Source organism: Xenopus tropicalis, chromosome 8 (genome assembly GCF_000004195.4).
Source record: "Xenopus tropicalis strain Nigerian chromosome 8, UCB_Xtro_10.0, whole genome shotgun sequence".
In the NCBI taxonomy this organism is placed as follows: Eukaryota; Metazoa; Chordata; class Amphibia; order Anura; family Pipidae; genus Xenopus; species Xenopus tropicalis.
In genome coordinates, this window is record NC_030684.2 from 70443675 (window position 1) to 70459291 (window position 15617).

Genomic DNA, 15617 nt, shown 5'->3' on the forward strand with positions numbered 1-15617 from the left:
GGTAGCCAGCTGTGCCCCCCTTCCCCCAGTACATTGGTAGCCAGCTGTGCCCCCCTTCCCCCAGTACATTGGTAGCCAGCTTTGCCCCCCTTCCCCCAGTACATTGGTCGCCAGCTGTACCCCCCTTCCCCCAGTACATTGGTAGCCAGCTGTGCCCCCCTTCCCCCAGTACATTGGTAGCCAGCTTTGCCCCCCTTCCCCCAGTACATTGGTCGCCAGCTGTACTCCCCTTCCCCCAGTACATTGGTAGCCAGCTTTGCCCCCCTTCCCCCAGTACATTGGTAGCCAGCTGTGCCCCCCTTCCCCCAGTACATTGGTAGCCAGCTGTGCCCCCCTTCCCCCAGTACATTGGTAGCCAGCTTTGCCCCCCTTCCCCCAGTACATTGGTAGCCAGCTGTGCCCCCCCTTGCCCCAGTACATTGGTAGCCAGCTGTGCCCCCCTTCCCCCAGTACATTGGTAGCCAGCTGTGCCCCCCTTCCCCCAGTACATTGGTAGCCAGCTTTGCCCCCCTTCCCCCAGTACATTGGTAGCCAGCTGTGCCCCCCCTTGCCCCAGTACATTGGTAGCTAGCTGTGCCCCCCTTCCCCCAGTACATTGGTAGCCAGCTGTGCCCCCCCTTGCCCCAGTACATTGGTAGCCAGCTGTGCCCCCCTTCCCCCAGTACATTGGTAGCCAGCATCTTGTTGTTCGTCGTCGGCAGCGGCGGCTTCGCGCTTCTCAGGCAAGGCCCTCCCTGCATGACACCTCGGCGCTTCTGAGCGCCGGCAGAAGACAGGCCCTTTTATAAGGTTGCGCCCCGTGCGTACTGACGTGTGTACGCACGGGGCGCGACCAATAGGATCACCCGCTGACCACCAATGACAGGGCCCGGAATCGATTTAAGGGGGCCCGAGCTACTAAGAAAACTTTAGCACGGCCGGGCCCCCTTTTAAAGTTAAAATCGTCCGGGCCCGGGACGGCTGTACCCCCTGTGCCCCCCTGATGGCAGCCCTGGGCACAAGTGATCAAACCACCACAGGGCATATTTATCAAAGGGTGAAAATAGAGTTCAAGATATCACACTGCAGCCAAATACCATTTTACACGTTATAACATGATGCAGAAAATGCACAAACTACAGTTATTCTCTAGTTTAATAGAGTGCTGTTATAATGCAGCAGAACTTAATATGAATCCAGATATGGACTTGAATTATAGCATGTACATGCTATATGCACGGTCCAGTTTTTTGCTAGAGAGTCCCCCATAAAAAGGGTGGGGCTTTGTAGGGAAGTGGGTGATATTTGGGTGGAGTGAGGAGAGTCTAGGCATACATGGGAGTGGTTGGAAAGAATAAGGGCATGGTCTAATTTGTCCTTTATTTCATAATTTAGATGTTAGGAGGTATGAATATATTTTAAATATTCTTGAAGAGTTTCAGAAATGCCAATCTGGCAATTTGTATTTCCATTGCATGGCCCATTACACCCGAACACACACATTACATACACACCCCAAATTGAGATCCAAGCTCTGCCCAACATTGCCTGACATTTAGCCTTTTCAATGGTGGGGCTTTATTAAAGAGGTAGGCCAGGAATGTTGTACTTCATGTTTGTGGTTGTGGATTCTGTACCAGCTTCATAATCTGAATTGGCCCCTAAGCTTAGCTTCTCAACAGATGCCCAGAGCACACTGAGCATGTGCACTGTCACTACCTATAACTGCGAATGTCTGGATTATTGCTGTTATAGAGATGCCTTTCAGTTGGTGAAATAAGTTCAGTAAATAAAATATGGCATTTCTGCCCATATTTATTTTAAGGGTTTGTTCTCCTTTAATTGGAATTCTAAGGGTGTGGGAGACTGGGCTATTAATGGAAATGGCTGTAAACAGGATTTTTCCTTTTATAGTGTAATGCACCAAAAGAAACTAAACTAAAAGGAACTGGAAATAAAAGGTCTGGGAATTGTTGTATTGTGTAAGGGCAGAGATATAGGACCTCTTTTACTGGTGTGCAAAATCAAACCCCCTTAGTTATTTAACAAAGAATGGCATCTAGGGCATATCTGCAGTCTGTGCTTCTCACAGGATTAAAAATGCAGCAAAAGGTGCAGAGGGTAGCGCCGGTGGGCTCAGGGCAAAAGTGGCATTTACCCAGAGCCCATCAATCAGACTTTCCCATCAGCAGACTTTCATGTGGCATAGCTTTTAACAAAAGCATCATGGGCTTGTGGGGGCTCTTTGGGTCTCTCTGTACTCTTTGTATGCCAGAGACTTATTTGAATCCCAACATGGGCCTGATCATTTCTACTTAAAGGTAAACCACCCCTTGGACTGTAATTGTGAAAAACAGAACTTGGTCCATCAATTGGCTCATGTATTACTACCCAGGAGCAAATTTGCCCAGTGTTTATAAATGACCCCATTGCATGCTGGGGGATTCTGGACATTTACATGTCTCAGGTTGTTGTGCAATGATGGTTTCTGAAGTTCAAGAAAAGCTGTAAGTAAATGTTCAGACTTTTAAAGCATTTGTGTTGTGTTTTCTTATTCTGTGCTAACTTCCATAACAGGCCAGAATTGCTGAAAAAATCCACTGACCTTCTCAGCTTTGAAGAATTTGTGTACAATGAGTACACACTCATCTTTAGAGCTCATATATCAGAACAATCGAATATAATGATTTCATCTCTTACACTGAAGATTCTCTTTCCTGGAATGTGACATCCAGTGGGAACAGTAGTGCAAGAATAGGTCACTGTCTGCACACCCCTTTATATGATGGAATGACATTTCCGAGTTCTGCTTTCATCTTTTATGCTGTTACTAACATATGCTGACCAAGCACAACATTGTCTTTTTTACAAACAGAATTGTAAATGGGTTCATCAATATTTAAAAGTTGAAAATAAAAGGCTGCGTTTGGGGAGAACAACTAGGGAAACTGCATAATGTATATATACAGCATACGTGTGCTCTCTTTTTGAATTCTGTGAACAATCTTTATTACATATCACTGTGCCTTTGACATTTTACATACCCTGGGAAGCTTTGGGTTTGGAAGTGACATAACGAGTGAGGCAGAAACAATAGCGGCAGTTACCATTTAGTACTCTCACCACAAGGGGTCACTATAATAATGTAATGTAATATACAGTATATATATATATACGGTAGTAATATAGGTTGCCATGTTTATCATTTACTAAAACTGTTTAAGATTTTACATGTACAAATATTCTAACCATTTTCAATAGTCACATAGAAGCCGATGAGCTAATGTGTCATTACTGCTTATATTTTGGGAAACCAGCATACCACGATTGACTGTTTGCAAGAATACCATTGACTACAAGCCAAACTAACTTGGCCTTCTCTTCTCTGCATCTTTCAACTGTTTCTGTGAATGTTTATATAGCTTGATGAATGAACATGGCTTTCTCAGCATCTTTGAAATATTTCTAGGAATGTTTATACAGATTGATGAATGAATATGGCTGCATCCAAATATAACTGGCGTAGAAATAGTCAGTTGTACTGGCTATACAAATAGAATATAATAATAGAAAAGGAATTATCTAGTTTAAGAATAAAGGCAGTATCAATAAAATATTATTATGTGAGTAGCTCTTACCCACTCTTCTCTTATAGTTAATAGAGGTTGCTTTGTGGATATAAATACAACTTTTGGGGGTGTAGTTCCCTGTAGGGCTAACAGGCAACTGACCTATGTGTTACACAGGTAGTGCAATATTATAATAAATACATAACACTATTATACTAAAACAAGACGGCTTGAGTCTAAGCCGAAATGTTGAATTAAACACCATTTTTTTTGCTTCATACAAGTCCTGTGAGTGTGGTTTGTTTGAGCTTACTAATTATATTATGTTAACCATGCACCCAGGCAGTACCTGCTGGAGTTTTCTGTGTGCACCATTCCTGGACTTTTAATATATATATATATATATATATATATATACTCAAACATAAATGGTCCGCTTCAAACGTACTTTATTGTATGTGTAACAAAAACTGATGTTTCGGCTGCTCCTACAGCCTTTCTCAAAGTTACATAAACACCAACAGATCGAACTTAAATACTAACTGTGGTGGGAAACACTGGTAGGTGACGTGGCTGCATGACGTATAACATATGTAAATATACAAGAAAAGACCATATATCCCCCAACAGATAATTCTTGCGTTAGTTAGAAGAATTATCTGTTGACTTATTGAATATCACCCTGAGGACAGGAAGCGTGGTATTGTTCTTGTTTATTGTACACCTCTATACTTGTGCCTACGTAATGCTAATATATATTTTCATGTTGTTTATTTTATTGGTTTGGGTATGCGTTTGCTTTTGATATTTTGTATGGGGGATATATGGTCTTTTCTTGTATATTTACGTATGTTACACGTCATGCACGCACATCACCTACTGGTGTTTCCCACCACAATTAGTATTTAAGTTCGTTCTGTTGGTGTTTATGTAACTTTGAGAAAGGCTGTAGGAGCAGCCGAAACGTCAGTTTTTGTTACACATACAATAAATTATGTTGTTTTTTTCACAAGTCCTGTGTGATCGGACCATTTATGTTCGAGTGTTTAAAAAAAGTTTGGAGAGGACTGCACCCAGGCATTTAAAGACTGTTTATCGTGAGTGTCAACCGTTCTATCCTTGTATATATATAAATAAAGATATACATATTTTTTTTTTTTTTTGCTGGGGGCTTGAATTTTGCAGCAATTGGTTCACCATGAAATCTCTGTCCCTAGTATAACATGTGATATGAACAGTTTGCTGGTGGATATACAAGATAAACAGCTATAATAACCCCCACTTTGTGTAAAGAGTTAAGCTCTGTTTTATCCTTGGCATTTTCTTATATTGAAGGTTAGATACTTGAATCAATAAAATCGGATCATCTTTTGTCATCTTTTGTAGCATTATACTGTGTCTATCCTTTCTGATCTTCTAGTATGCTCTTCTGTCTCTGGCCCTGCAAATATCCTACTAAGTCTCTCAGTTACATGAGCAAACATAAAGGTTTTTGCACTGATCCTGCAAACCAATGCCCAAGCACAGACTGATCTTAACTGGAGCAGAAAAAGCTAATTAGTTGGATTATAGCAAAGGTTCACCTGGGGGGTCTTTGTATAAATCTCCTCCAAAAGGTCAGATATTTTTTCTCCAGATCCTAAGAACTCTCAGCTAAGAGAGTCCAACCTTACATTTTTTCTTCAAGTGAAATACTATATAATTGTGCCTCAATTGAAGGAAAAAGTGGTACAAAAGTGAATCTTAGTGAAAGGACTGCATATTAAAATCTGTAATTTGCAACATCTCTATAGTCTATTTGAGACTGCAAGTGCAATTGGTATGAAGTCACTGAATGAAATCTAATCTGTTGTTGGCTCCGCCCACTTTTGCTAAACTTGGACCACAGTTATATAGTAAATACCACTGTGCAAAGTTTGGGGACCCTGGTTTTAATAGTGTCTGAATGGCAGCAATTTAAATTTCCCCACTGAAAGTCAACGAGTGACATCTGATTGGTGGTTAGTGGCTGCAAAGTTTAGGGAGCCTAGGATTAATAGTTAAAGAATGACAGCAGTTTAAATTTAAACCAATAAAAGTCAATAGGTAAATTGTGATTGGTGGTTGGTGGGTGTGCCCGCTTTTTCTAAACTTGAGTCAAAGTCACCCAGTGACATTATGACAGTGGGCACCCTGGCATAAATAGTGTGAGAATGACAGCATTTTAAATTTAAACCAATAAAATTCAAAGGATGAAATCTGATTGACTGTTGGTGGCGCCACCCACTTTTTCTAACTCTGAACCGCAGTTACCTGGTGACTAGCTCTGCAAAGTTTTGTGACCTTAGTATTAATATTTAATGCATGGCAGCAGTTTAAATTTAAACATATGAAGTCTATAGTTGAAATCTGATTGGCTGTTGTTGGCCCCACCCACTTTTCTAAACTTGTAACATAGTCACCCAGTGACTGACTGTGCAGAGTTTGGGAACTCTAGCATCAAACCAATAAAATTTAATAGGTGAAATCTGATTGACTGTTGGTGGCTCCATCCACTTTTTCAAAACTAAAACTGCAGTCCCCTAGTGACCAACTGTGAAGAGTTTGGGGACCCTGGTGTTAATTCTGTGAGAATGGCAGCAGGTTGAATTTCCCCATTGAAAGTCAATAGGTAAACTCTGATTGGTGGCTCCGCCCGTTTTTTCTAACCTTGAACCGCAGTTACCTGGTGCCTAACTCTGCAAACTTTGGGGACCCTGGTGTTATTACTGTGAGAATGGCAGTAGGTTGAATTTCAGCCAAGTCAAAATCTGGCTGACCCCATGATTATGTAATTCAAGTTTGGGGAGTGTAGCCTCAAAGCTGTAAGATTGGCAGCAGTTTCAATTTTCCCATAAAAGTCAATGGGTGAAATTTGATTGGCTGTTGTTGGCCCCTCCCGCTTTTTTAAAAGAAACTTGAATGTGTAGTCACCCAGTGACTGACTGTACAAAGTTTGGATCATCAAACCAATGAAAATCAATAGGTGAAATTTGATTTGCTGTTGGTGGCTCCGCCCACTTTCCAAAACTAAAACTCCAGTCCCCTAGTGACCAACTGTGAAAAGTCTGGGGACCCTGGGGTTAATACTGTGAGAATGGCAGCAGGTTGGATTTCCCCAAGTCAATAGGTAAATTTTGATTAGCTGTTGGTGGCTCCGCTTACTTTTCCTAACCTTGAACCGCTGTTACCTGGTGCCTAACTCTGCAAAGTTTGGGGACCCCGGTGTTATTACTGTGAGAATGGCAGCAGGTCAATAGGTAAAATCTGATTGGCTGTTCACAGCTCTGCTCACTTTTGGGCATCCAACAATCATCATATTTTCATTCAGGCTGAGCCCATGACTGTGTGATTCAAGTTTGGGGAATGTAACCTCAAAGCTGTGAGATTGGCAGCAGTTTCAATTTCCCCATTAAAGTCAATGGGTGAAATTTGATTGGCTGTTGTTGGCCCCTCCCACTTTGGGGTCATCCCACAAAGTCGCTGTTTCATTTGGGATGACCCCATGATTATGTTATTCAAGTTTGGGGGGTGTAGCTTCAAAGCTGTAAGAGCGGCGCCACAAAAAGACGGGGGGCGGGATCTCTTAGAAAAGAACAAGCAACCTGCTCCACTATAGGACGAAGAAGTGTGGGGAGTTTGGGTGTTGTACCCCTAAAACTGTAGGAGGAGTAGCGTTTAGAAAATGGGGGGCGCTAAGAAGAAGAAGAAGAAAAAGCGGAAGAATAAGCCAAAGTCGAAGAACAGTATGTTGGGTTTTTCAACCCAATATAATAAGAATTTATTAAACAGGTAGCAGCAAATACTTGTCTGTATATTCAATATATCAGGTACAGTGGCACAACATACACAGGTTCTCTTGAGGTTTTTCTGCCAGCGTTTCAGGATACCCCAAGGGTGCTCCGAGGGATTATACAGAATTCCCTGAATTCCTTCCCACTTGAGTTTATACACTAGATCTTCTCTGTGGAGCGGAGGTTGTTCTTTCTAGTTATCCTGTCTATCCAACACTTCTAGTGTGTTCATTACATCTGCTATCCACTGTCTATACCTTGTCAAGGGATTCCTTTTTCCACTCCTTCCCTTCAGATACAGTTTATTTACCAGAGCTTTTAGCTCCCAGGCTTCCCAGCAGCCTTAACTCCTTGAGTACCCTACAGTAACAATCTATTTAAGACAATAGCATGCACAACAAATAATCATTTTGAACTGCTGATGCGGTAGCCGCTTAATATTTGAACTGCTGTGCTGTTTATAGCATACAGGAGCAAGTACACATCATTTTTCAATTAAAAACACTGACATGCATGTTCTCTTATGCTATAATCAGGGTGATCCCCACACTCAGATCTGGTTGTTGGTATTAGTGGTGCAAAGGTTTTGATTGCAGTTTTGTTTTGGGCCTTTGGGATAGCGTTTGGGTATTGCTGTCTGCTATACACCCTTTACACAATGTAATTAGTATTTTGTAAGTTGCAAAAAATGAAAGGACTCATTTACAAGCTCAAGTGTAGTGTGCAAAATGAGTAGGGGCAGCGCCTGACACAATTTTTGCATGCAACTGTGCTTGTGCTGCAGTGTAAATCAAATGCAATTGTGCTGGCACTTGGCATCAAAATACCATCTGCATTTATTAGGATAGGACAAATATCACTAGTAATGTTGCCCATAGCAACCATAGGTGATTATTCAAATCTAACTTCTGATTGGTTACTATGGGCAACATCACCAGTGATATTTGTCTCTAATGTTAATAAATATACTGTCTGTTACACTTTTGTTGTAAACCTGTGGTAGCTACAGGGTTCCCCAGCAATTACACGTGCACTTGCACACAATTCAGAACAGGAGGTGGGGGGGCAGAGAAGTGCAAGGAGCAGCTTTGAACACAAATACCTTTAATGATATAATTAATTTTTTAAACTAAGCTATTAAACCACCAGATAGTTGTTTGAGGCTAGAGTGAACCACTCTAAGGATACCTTTCCTGTAAGGCTATGTATGTATGTGGAACTATATAGATTTTAAATTTTACCAACTCGAACTATGCTTCAATCACTCACAACTCTTTTAATTTGTGCTTCTGCACAAGGTAACAATAAATAAATAAATAAATTGATGCTGAGGGGGTGATTAGATGAAACGGATCAGGCCTGACTGGTCCTGGCTGCAGAAGGAGTGGCCTCTGAGCTGTCAGACATCAGATCTTCAGCAGTTCTCGGTCTTCCTTGGGGCGGACGGAGAGGCCGTGCTGCAGAGAAAAGCCCTCTGCTACTTAAGGAGCCCTGTAGCTTTCTGCGCAGCTCAGCCTGAACCTACAGGAAAGGTCAGAGGGTGTGAGGTGTATAAACGGGAATCACGAGCTACAAATATGAGAGAGGAAGGTGAAGGCCTCTCTTACCTCTTTGTTACAGAGACAGTATAGAACAGCCACTAGCAGCCCCTGCACGGAGAAAGTGGAAGTTATTAGAAAACACAAGTTGTATCAGGGGTGATTCTTTGCCCTGAGCTTGTCCCGAGGAGGCTCTTGCGATGCCACCCCCAGTGCTTACCTTTTCTGCACTCTCTGCACTAGAAGAGCCAAATTTCTGGTTTTATAACAAGAAACTCAGCTCTTAGGGTAAAGACACACAGAGTTACTAGTAGCAGCTACTTGTCGTGGCTACTAAAACAGACAATGCTGATCATTTACTGATAATTGTCTCTACATGTGTTTTAGCAGGGGCAATTCTCAGTATTGTCTATGTAAAGGTATTTTCTGGCATATAGTAGCCTGTGACAAGTAGCTGCTACTAAGTAGCTCCATGTGTCTTCACCCTTAAAGTTACCAGGAGCAGCATTTTGCTGCCGCCTAAAGGCTGCCATACACGGCCCGATTCTAGCAGCCGATATCAGTCCCTTAGACCGATTCAGCAGCTTATCGGCCCGTGTATGGGCACTAATGATGGGCCTGCCCGACCGACATCTGGCCTGAAATCGGGCAGATATCGATCGGCAGGTTTAAAAATTAGTCGGATCGGGGACCACATGGCTCATTGATGCGGCCCCTGAACCGACGGACGCCTATACCCGTCATTCTAATTTGATCGTTTTGGCCCCAGGGGCCAAAGTTGTGGGGCAGGTGGGGGGGACGTCTAGGTGCTTCCCCTGGATGCCCCCTCTTGGATTGAACACTGCCTAATGCAGTCAGCACTCAATTTAAGGGGCATGCTGCAGGTTTCTGTTCTTCAAAAAGGAGCATAGAGGCCTGCGGCAAGCAACACAATGCAGTGTGCAAAAATGGTACAAAAAATGAAACACATGTGCAGTATGAAGCAAGGAGGGAAAGGAAGGGAGAATACCTTTTTAGAGATGGCTGCCTGTTCTAGAAAATGTGAAGTAAGTGTAACTGAGTAAATATTTGATTAGGTGAGCCAAAAGTGTGGCGTTTTTACTAAACAATAGGCGGACTATTGGGCAGTATGCTTTTTACATTTTGACTTGCATTCTTCTTTAAGGATAGACAGTAGGTGTGGTATCAGAAGTGGGCTTTGGAAAATTTTCATTGCACAGTGCTCCTATTTCTGTTTCTTCCATTCAGCCATTTTTCTGTTCACTTCAGCCAAATTTTGTTTTCTCACTAATGCAGTAGTCTACCTACATTGCAACTACCTCTAATATGCTACTACTCCTTGCACAGCTTTAATTCCTCCCTTTCTTCTGGAAAAATCCTGCTTCATTAGGACATATTTGTGTTAAGACACTTTGTACTCATCATTAGCTTTAGTACTTCTGGGACAATTTATCAATGCACACAGTACTTACAATAACATTTCATGATCCGCCTACAGCCTGGATCAGTGTTTCCTAATTTTTCCATGTACTGGGGAATCCCTTTTAGGAACAAATTTAGTCCCAAAATGAAGTGTGTTGCCCAATCAAAGTCTTGGCTCATAGCTATGCATACAAAAAACAAAACACTGAAGTTGCTCTCTATTAAACATCTGTTGTTGGGGCACTTTTTGAAACTTGCAAAGTATGAGGGTGATATGATAAATGGTTCTAATATTGCTATTTGTCTAGTAATCTATAGAAACCAATAAGTAGCATTACTGATCAGAAGTTTGAAAACAAGCATGCGATTGGTTGTTTTGGATTTCTAGATGTAGGCAAACTTCAGAATTTTTTAACATTACCCTAGGGTCAGACTGGTCCACTGTGATACCGGGAGAAAACCTGTTGGGCTCTGCCACCTGCCAGCACCCCGCTCTGCCCCCAGCAGCTCCCAATCAGTTGCTTACTTGCTGTGAAAAAATAAGGATGGCTGTGCTTTCCAAAATGGAACATACAGCCATCTTTATCTTTTCACAGTAAGTAAGCAGTGCTGGAGCGGTGGTGGATAGGGGAAGAGCAGGGAGTGGTGAGTGCCCTTGAGTTGGGTACTCCGTAGACCCCAGGTACCCTAGTCCGACTCTGCATTACCCCACACAAGCCTTGCCTTCTGCTTTCTTCACTATCAAGCCTTTTCAGAATTTTTCTAACCTCTGGAATTCTGTTCCTATGTAAAGTACCTGCAACAGGAATTTTACCACTAAATATAAAATGCAGTTTCTTCAGGTAATAGGACAGTAACCAGGGCTGGATTTGAGAATGGGGCGCCCCAAGGCCACCCCCTTTTGCCGCCCACCCACCTCACGCCGTTACACATCCCCAACCCCCCAGCGCACATGCCCACTGCTTCGGTTGCATACAGAGCAATGGGGAGAGGATACGCTAAAGTTTCTGCGCGTCCAGTCCCCATTGCTCTGTATGAGCAAAATAATGTGGCTCGGCAGCACGCCGCCCCTAAATTTCTGCCGCCCTAGGCCCGGGCCTTTGTGGCCTTGCCACAAATCCGGGCCTGACAGTAACAGACTGCCAACTATATTTTGTTATTGCATAGCACCACCAATAATGCTGTGCATACTACCTTCTTATCTGCCTCCTGCAATGTACTATGACATAATTATATTTCAACAAATTGGTGATGCATGAAAACTTCATAACAAGATGTTCTTTAGAAAGGTCCCTATCCTGTTCCTACATTCTTGCCACTTATTGTTCTATTTTAATCATTTATATGTTGCTCTTTTTTCACCAATTACTCTGCCATATAAACCTATTTTTTGTTACATTTTACAAACACATTTATATAATAATGCATTAGAACTATTGACTGCCATACCTCATTTATATATGCCTTTCCCCTCTCTATACTATATGACAGTACAGTTATAAGGCACAAGGCCAAAGTCAGAATGCATTTTATAATGTGTTTGTTTGATCATGAAACTCCAAGCATACCTCTATATTGTCATATCTATCAAAGTGATAGAGGCTATTACTACTTATGTTACAATTCTTGGTGGACTCACCTGGAAAGAACTGAGCAGCAGTTCAGCACCCAGCTTGCCATACCTCACACCTCCCCTTGCACTCTCCTCAGGTAGCAGATTAAACACTGCCTCATGAATGCCAAGAAGTGGAATGAGCGTTAGTGTTGACTTGGCCAATCTGGTTTAAAAGGTAGAAAAGGGGAATAGTAAACACTTTCTGAATTCTGGGTGCCTTTCCATTCTGTGGCACATAAAAGGTTATAACCCATGTATTCAGTTTTCAACCAGCTGCGTTAAATATATTTAAGAGTTTATTTTTCTCCTGAACTTTGCACTTGCATTTGTAAATGAGCCCTTTAGACATTTAGGACTGTTTTTTTTTATTGCTTATCTTTGTTTTAAGGCCCTCTCCTATCCATCTTCCACTGTCACTTCCAAATGGCTTAATTACCCAAGCAACCAGGCAGTTGTTTGAATTCCAAGCCTACAGAACTACTTAAAAAATAAAAAACCAATTGCAAATAGTCTTGGAACACTGCTGTTTTAATCTGGGTTAAGATAAAGAGCACAGCCTGCTCCAGATGTACTGAGGGCGCAAATGCTTTATGGAACTTCAGGTCTCCGGTTCTTTCACCTGTGGGATTTGTAAATAACCCGTTATACTGCCTTTTTCTGTTTTTGGATGTATTTTTGTGTGGGACAATATGTTGTACAAGGTTATGCCTAAGGCCTTATTATTGTGTATGAGTAACTTTGTAGAATTGTTATTTAAGCTTTTTAGAAGCCACATCATGCAAACTTCTGTATGAACTACACCACATACCAACAAACACATTGTATAAAAGTCTTGTGAATTTTGATTTAAGTAATTTAAAATAAGAACAGAGGCCATTCATATAAATTTAGTCTATAATGTGAGGCTTGAATAATGGCTTTGTGGGTAATGAATAGGAGAACAAGAAGCCAAGTGCAATTGGGCATGTAATGCTCTGTCATATGGAGACCATGATAAAGGTACAGCATATTGTGCAAAAACTTGTAATCAAGGGCCAGGCTAATGGTAACCTGTTGTGACGATAAAAAGATTGTCCACTACTTCATGCACCAGGCTTTATGTACCTGTACTTGCGGTCACTCCTCCTCATCTGATTGGCTCGCAGCTTCAACACCAAAATCCGAATTATTCGCAGAAAGATAAAGAAGTTTATCTAGAAATATGATAAAGGAACATGAGTTATGGAGATAGATTATGTTGATCCATAGAAGAAGCATATTATAGCTAAGGGAGTTCATTAATGCTCTTTACTGGAGGGTCTTCTACTGGTAAAGCACCAAGGATCTTGTGCTTCCCTGTACTGAAATAAAAGAAGGTAGAAATATAGTGTTGCACCATGAGACACCTTCTCAAAGCATATATGTCTATGCATGGAAAAGAACACAGACCAAGTTATCTGTGATATCACAACGCATTATGCATAGGAAGCTGAAGGCATGCAGCACATGGTACAATAAACGTTTCAATATTTCTGGGCATGCCTGCATGTGTAGGTGGTGAAAAATTTCTGATAAAGGAAGAACTTGAGAATGCCGTTTAAAATACACTTACCAACACAGCCAATAGGATCGGTGATCGAATGATCCACCAATGGGAATAATTGTCATTCCTCTCCCAGCACCTGCAAGAAAATACCTGCATTTGGATATGTGTTTCTCTTTGTACATACTCCAATTTTTAAGAATTATTTTATCAGGAATGCTGATTCTTTGAGGTCTAGTATGATGCAAAAAGACAGGTGAATTTCAAATTTTCTAAAAAAGGATCACATTCTCAGCCTGGAAACTATAGTCCTGTTATTTTGACATCAGTGGTATGAGGAGGTAATAACGGTTAAGATACTTGAATACATTTGCAGATCTATCACAAATTCTATAAGTTTGTGCCAACATGGTTTTATACGTACTAGACCTTGCCAGACTAGTGTAACTGCATTCTATGAGGAAGTGAGCAGAAACCTATAGTCTGGGGCAGCAGTGGTTGCAATCTGCTTTTTGCTAAAGCGTTTCATACAGCATCACACAGAAGATTACTGATTTAGGAATTGGCCTGGAACATAATATTTGGACTGGCAAAAAGATAGGTTGCAAAGAGTGGTGGTAAATGGAACATTTTATAATTGGACCAGTGTGGTTAGTGGAGTTATGTGTGGGTTTGTCCATGGCCCTTAGCTTTTTAACTTGTTTATTAATAACCATCTGGTGTTCATTTTATGTATTGTCTTTATTTTTGCTGATAAAATTAAATTGTGCAAAACTATAAGGTCCATGCAGGATGATGCCATTTATATATTACCATTTATTACCATTTAGTTATATACTAAACGGTTGTGTGTTGGGGGCATCTTTAATTGAAAAGGATCTGGGTATTTTTATGGATAACAAGCGGTGTAATTCTAGGCAGAGTCATTCAGTGGCTGATGAAGCAAATAAAGTGCTGCCTTTCAGTAAAAAGTGCATTAAACATAATTTTGCCTCACCTTGAGTATGCAATGCAGTTTTGGGCTCCAGTCCTTAAGAAGGATAGTAATGAGCTGGAGATAGTGTAGACCTGCAACTAGATTTGTAAAATGTATGGAAGAATTAACTATGAAGAAAGGTTGGGTTTGTTTTCTCTGGAGAAAAGGTGTTTGTGAACAGACAGGATTTCTGTTTACAAGTACATTACAGGGAATTATAGGCAGATAGCAGTGGATCAGAGGCCCCCCATTTAGACTTGAGGATCTGAACTTTCATTTGCAGCACTGTAGGTGGTTCTTCATGGTGAAGACAGTGAGGTTGTGGATTACCCTGCCAGGTGATGTTGTATTGGCAGGGATTTGGATGGCTTTATGAACAAGCATAATATCCAAGACTATTGTGATCTTAAGACCTGCAGTTATTGTAGGTATCAGTATATATAGTTTGTATATGTTAGTGTATAGATAGATCTGGGTAAGTAAGTATTTAATGTATATACTATATAAATGAGTTGAATGTAATGGACTTTGGGCTTTTTTAATTTGACGCTACCTCAGAAGTGACATAATCGATTAAAACAATATGACAAGTTTAGACATTCAAAAACTGCTGAAATTAAAATTAGTAAATTCAGCATCAGTTTTTATGTTGTTTTCCAAGCTATCACCTCTTTTTATACACAGGACTGAAACTAAGGGTAGGCAAAATAGGTGAAGGTGAGCAGTTAAGTAGGGCTCCAAGGGGCTCAATAAATACATGAAGTTACCACCAAGTAGCTTATTAAAGGCATGGGGACTCTAATTGCTAAATGTGTAAAGTGTCACTACCCCTTCATTGGTGAGATTTCAACACCATTTTCTACACATCAATACCTAACAGTCAAAAGCAGTTGTAGCATACAGCATACAGGTCCAAAATGATCTGCTAGAAAGGTTAACATCTCACACAACTTGATTCTGATGCAAATGCACAGGGAGTTACATAAAAATAGAAAGCTATTTTCTTTGGACCAATCACTTTGAATTTGAAATCAGCTTTTTAAAATAGGTTTTGTAAAGCAGACTAAAGGTTCTACTTCTCTACAACAGTAATAATCCCGGCCTTCATCTTGGATTATGTTAGTGTCAGTGACACTGCACATGCTCAATGTGCTTTGGGCAGCTGTTTGAAGCTAAGCTTGGGT

The 15617-nt window shown here is 41.2% G+C and overlaps 1 protein-coding gene across 2 annotated transcripts in view; it reads right to left on the reverse strand.

Moving 5' to 3' along the window:
* Positions 1-7308: 7308 nt before the first annotated feature.
* The window catches only part of gipr (gastric inhibitory polypeptide receptor), a 41412-nt gene continuing 33103 nt past the window's right edge, over positions 7309-15617 (reverse strand). For both annotated transcript variants that reach the window (XM_002932633.4, XM_031891104.1), the window contains exons 10-14: positions 13527-13596; positions 13040-13128; positions 11960-12098; positions 8968-9009; positions 7309-8881 (exon numbers count right to left, since the gene is read on the reverse strand). In XM_002932633.4, the coding sequence (XP_002932679.2) occupies positions 8714-8881; positions 8968-9009; positions 11960-12098; positions 13040-13128; positions 13527-13596 (508 nt within the window). In that variant the 3' untranslated portion in view covers positions 7309-8713. The remainder of the gene's footprint in view (positions 8882-8967; positions 9010-11959; positions 12099-13039; positions 13129-13526; positions 13597-15617) is intronic.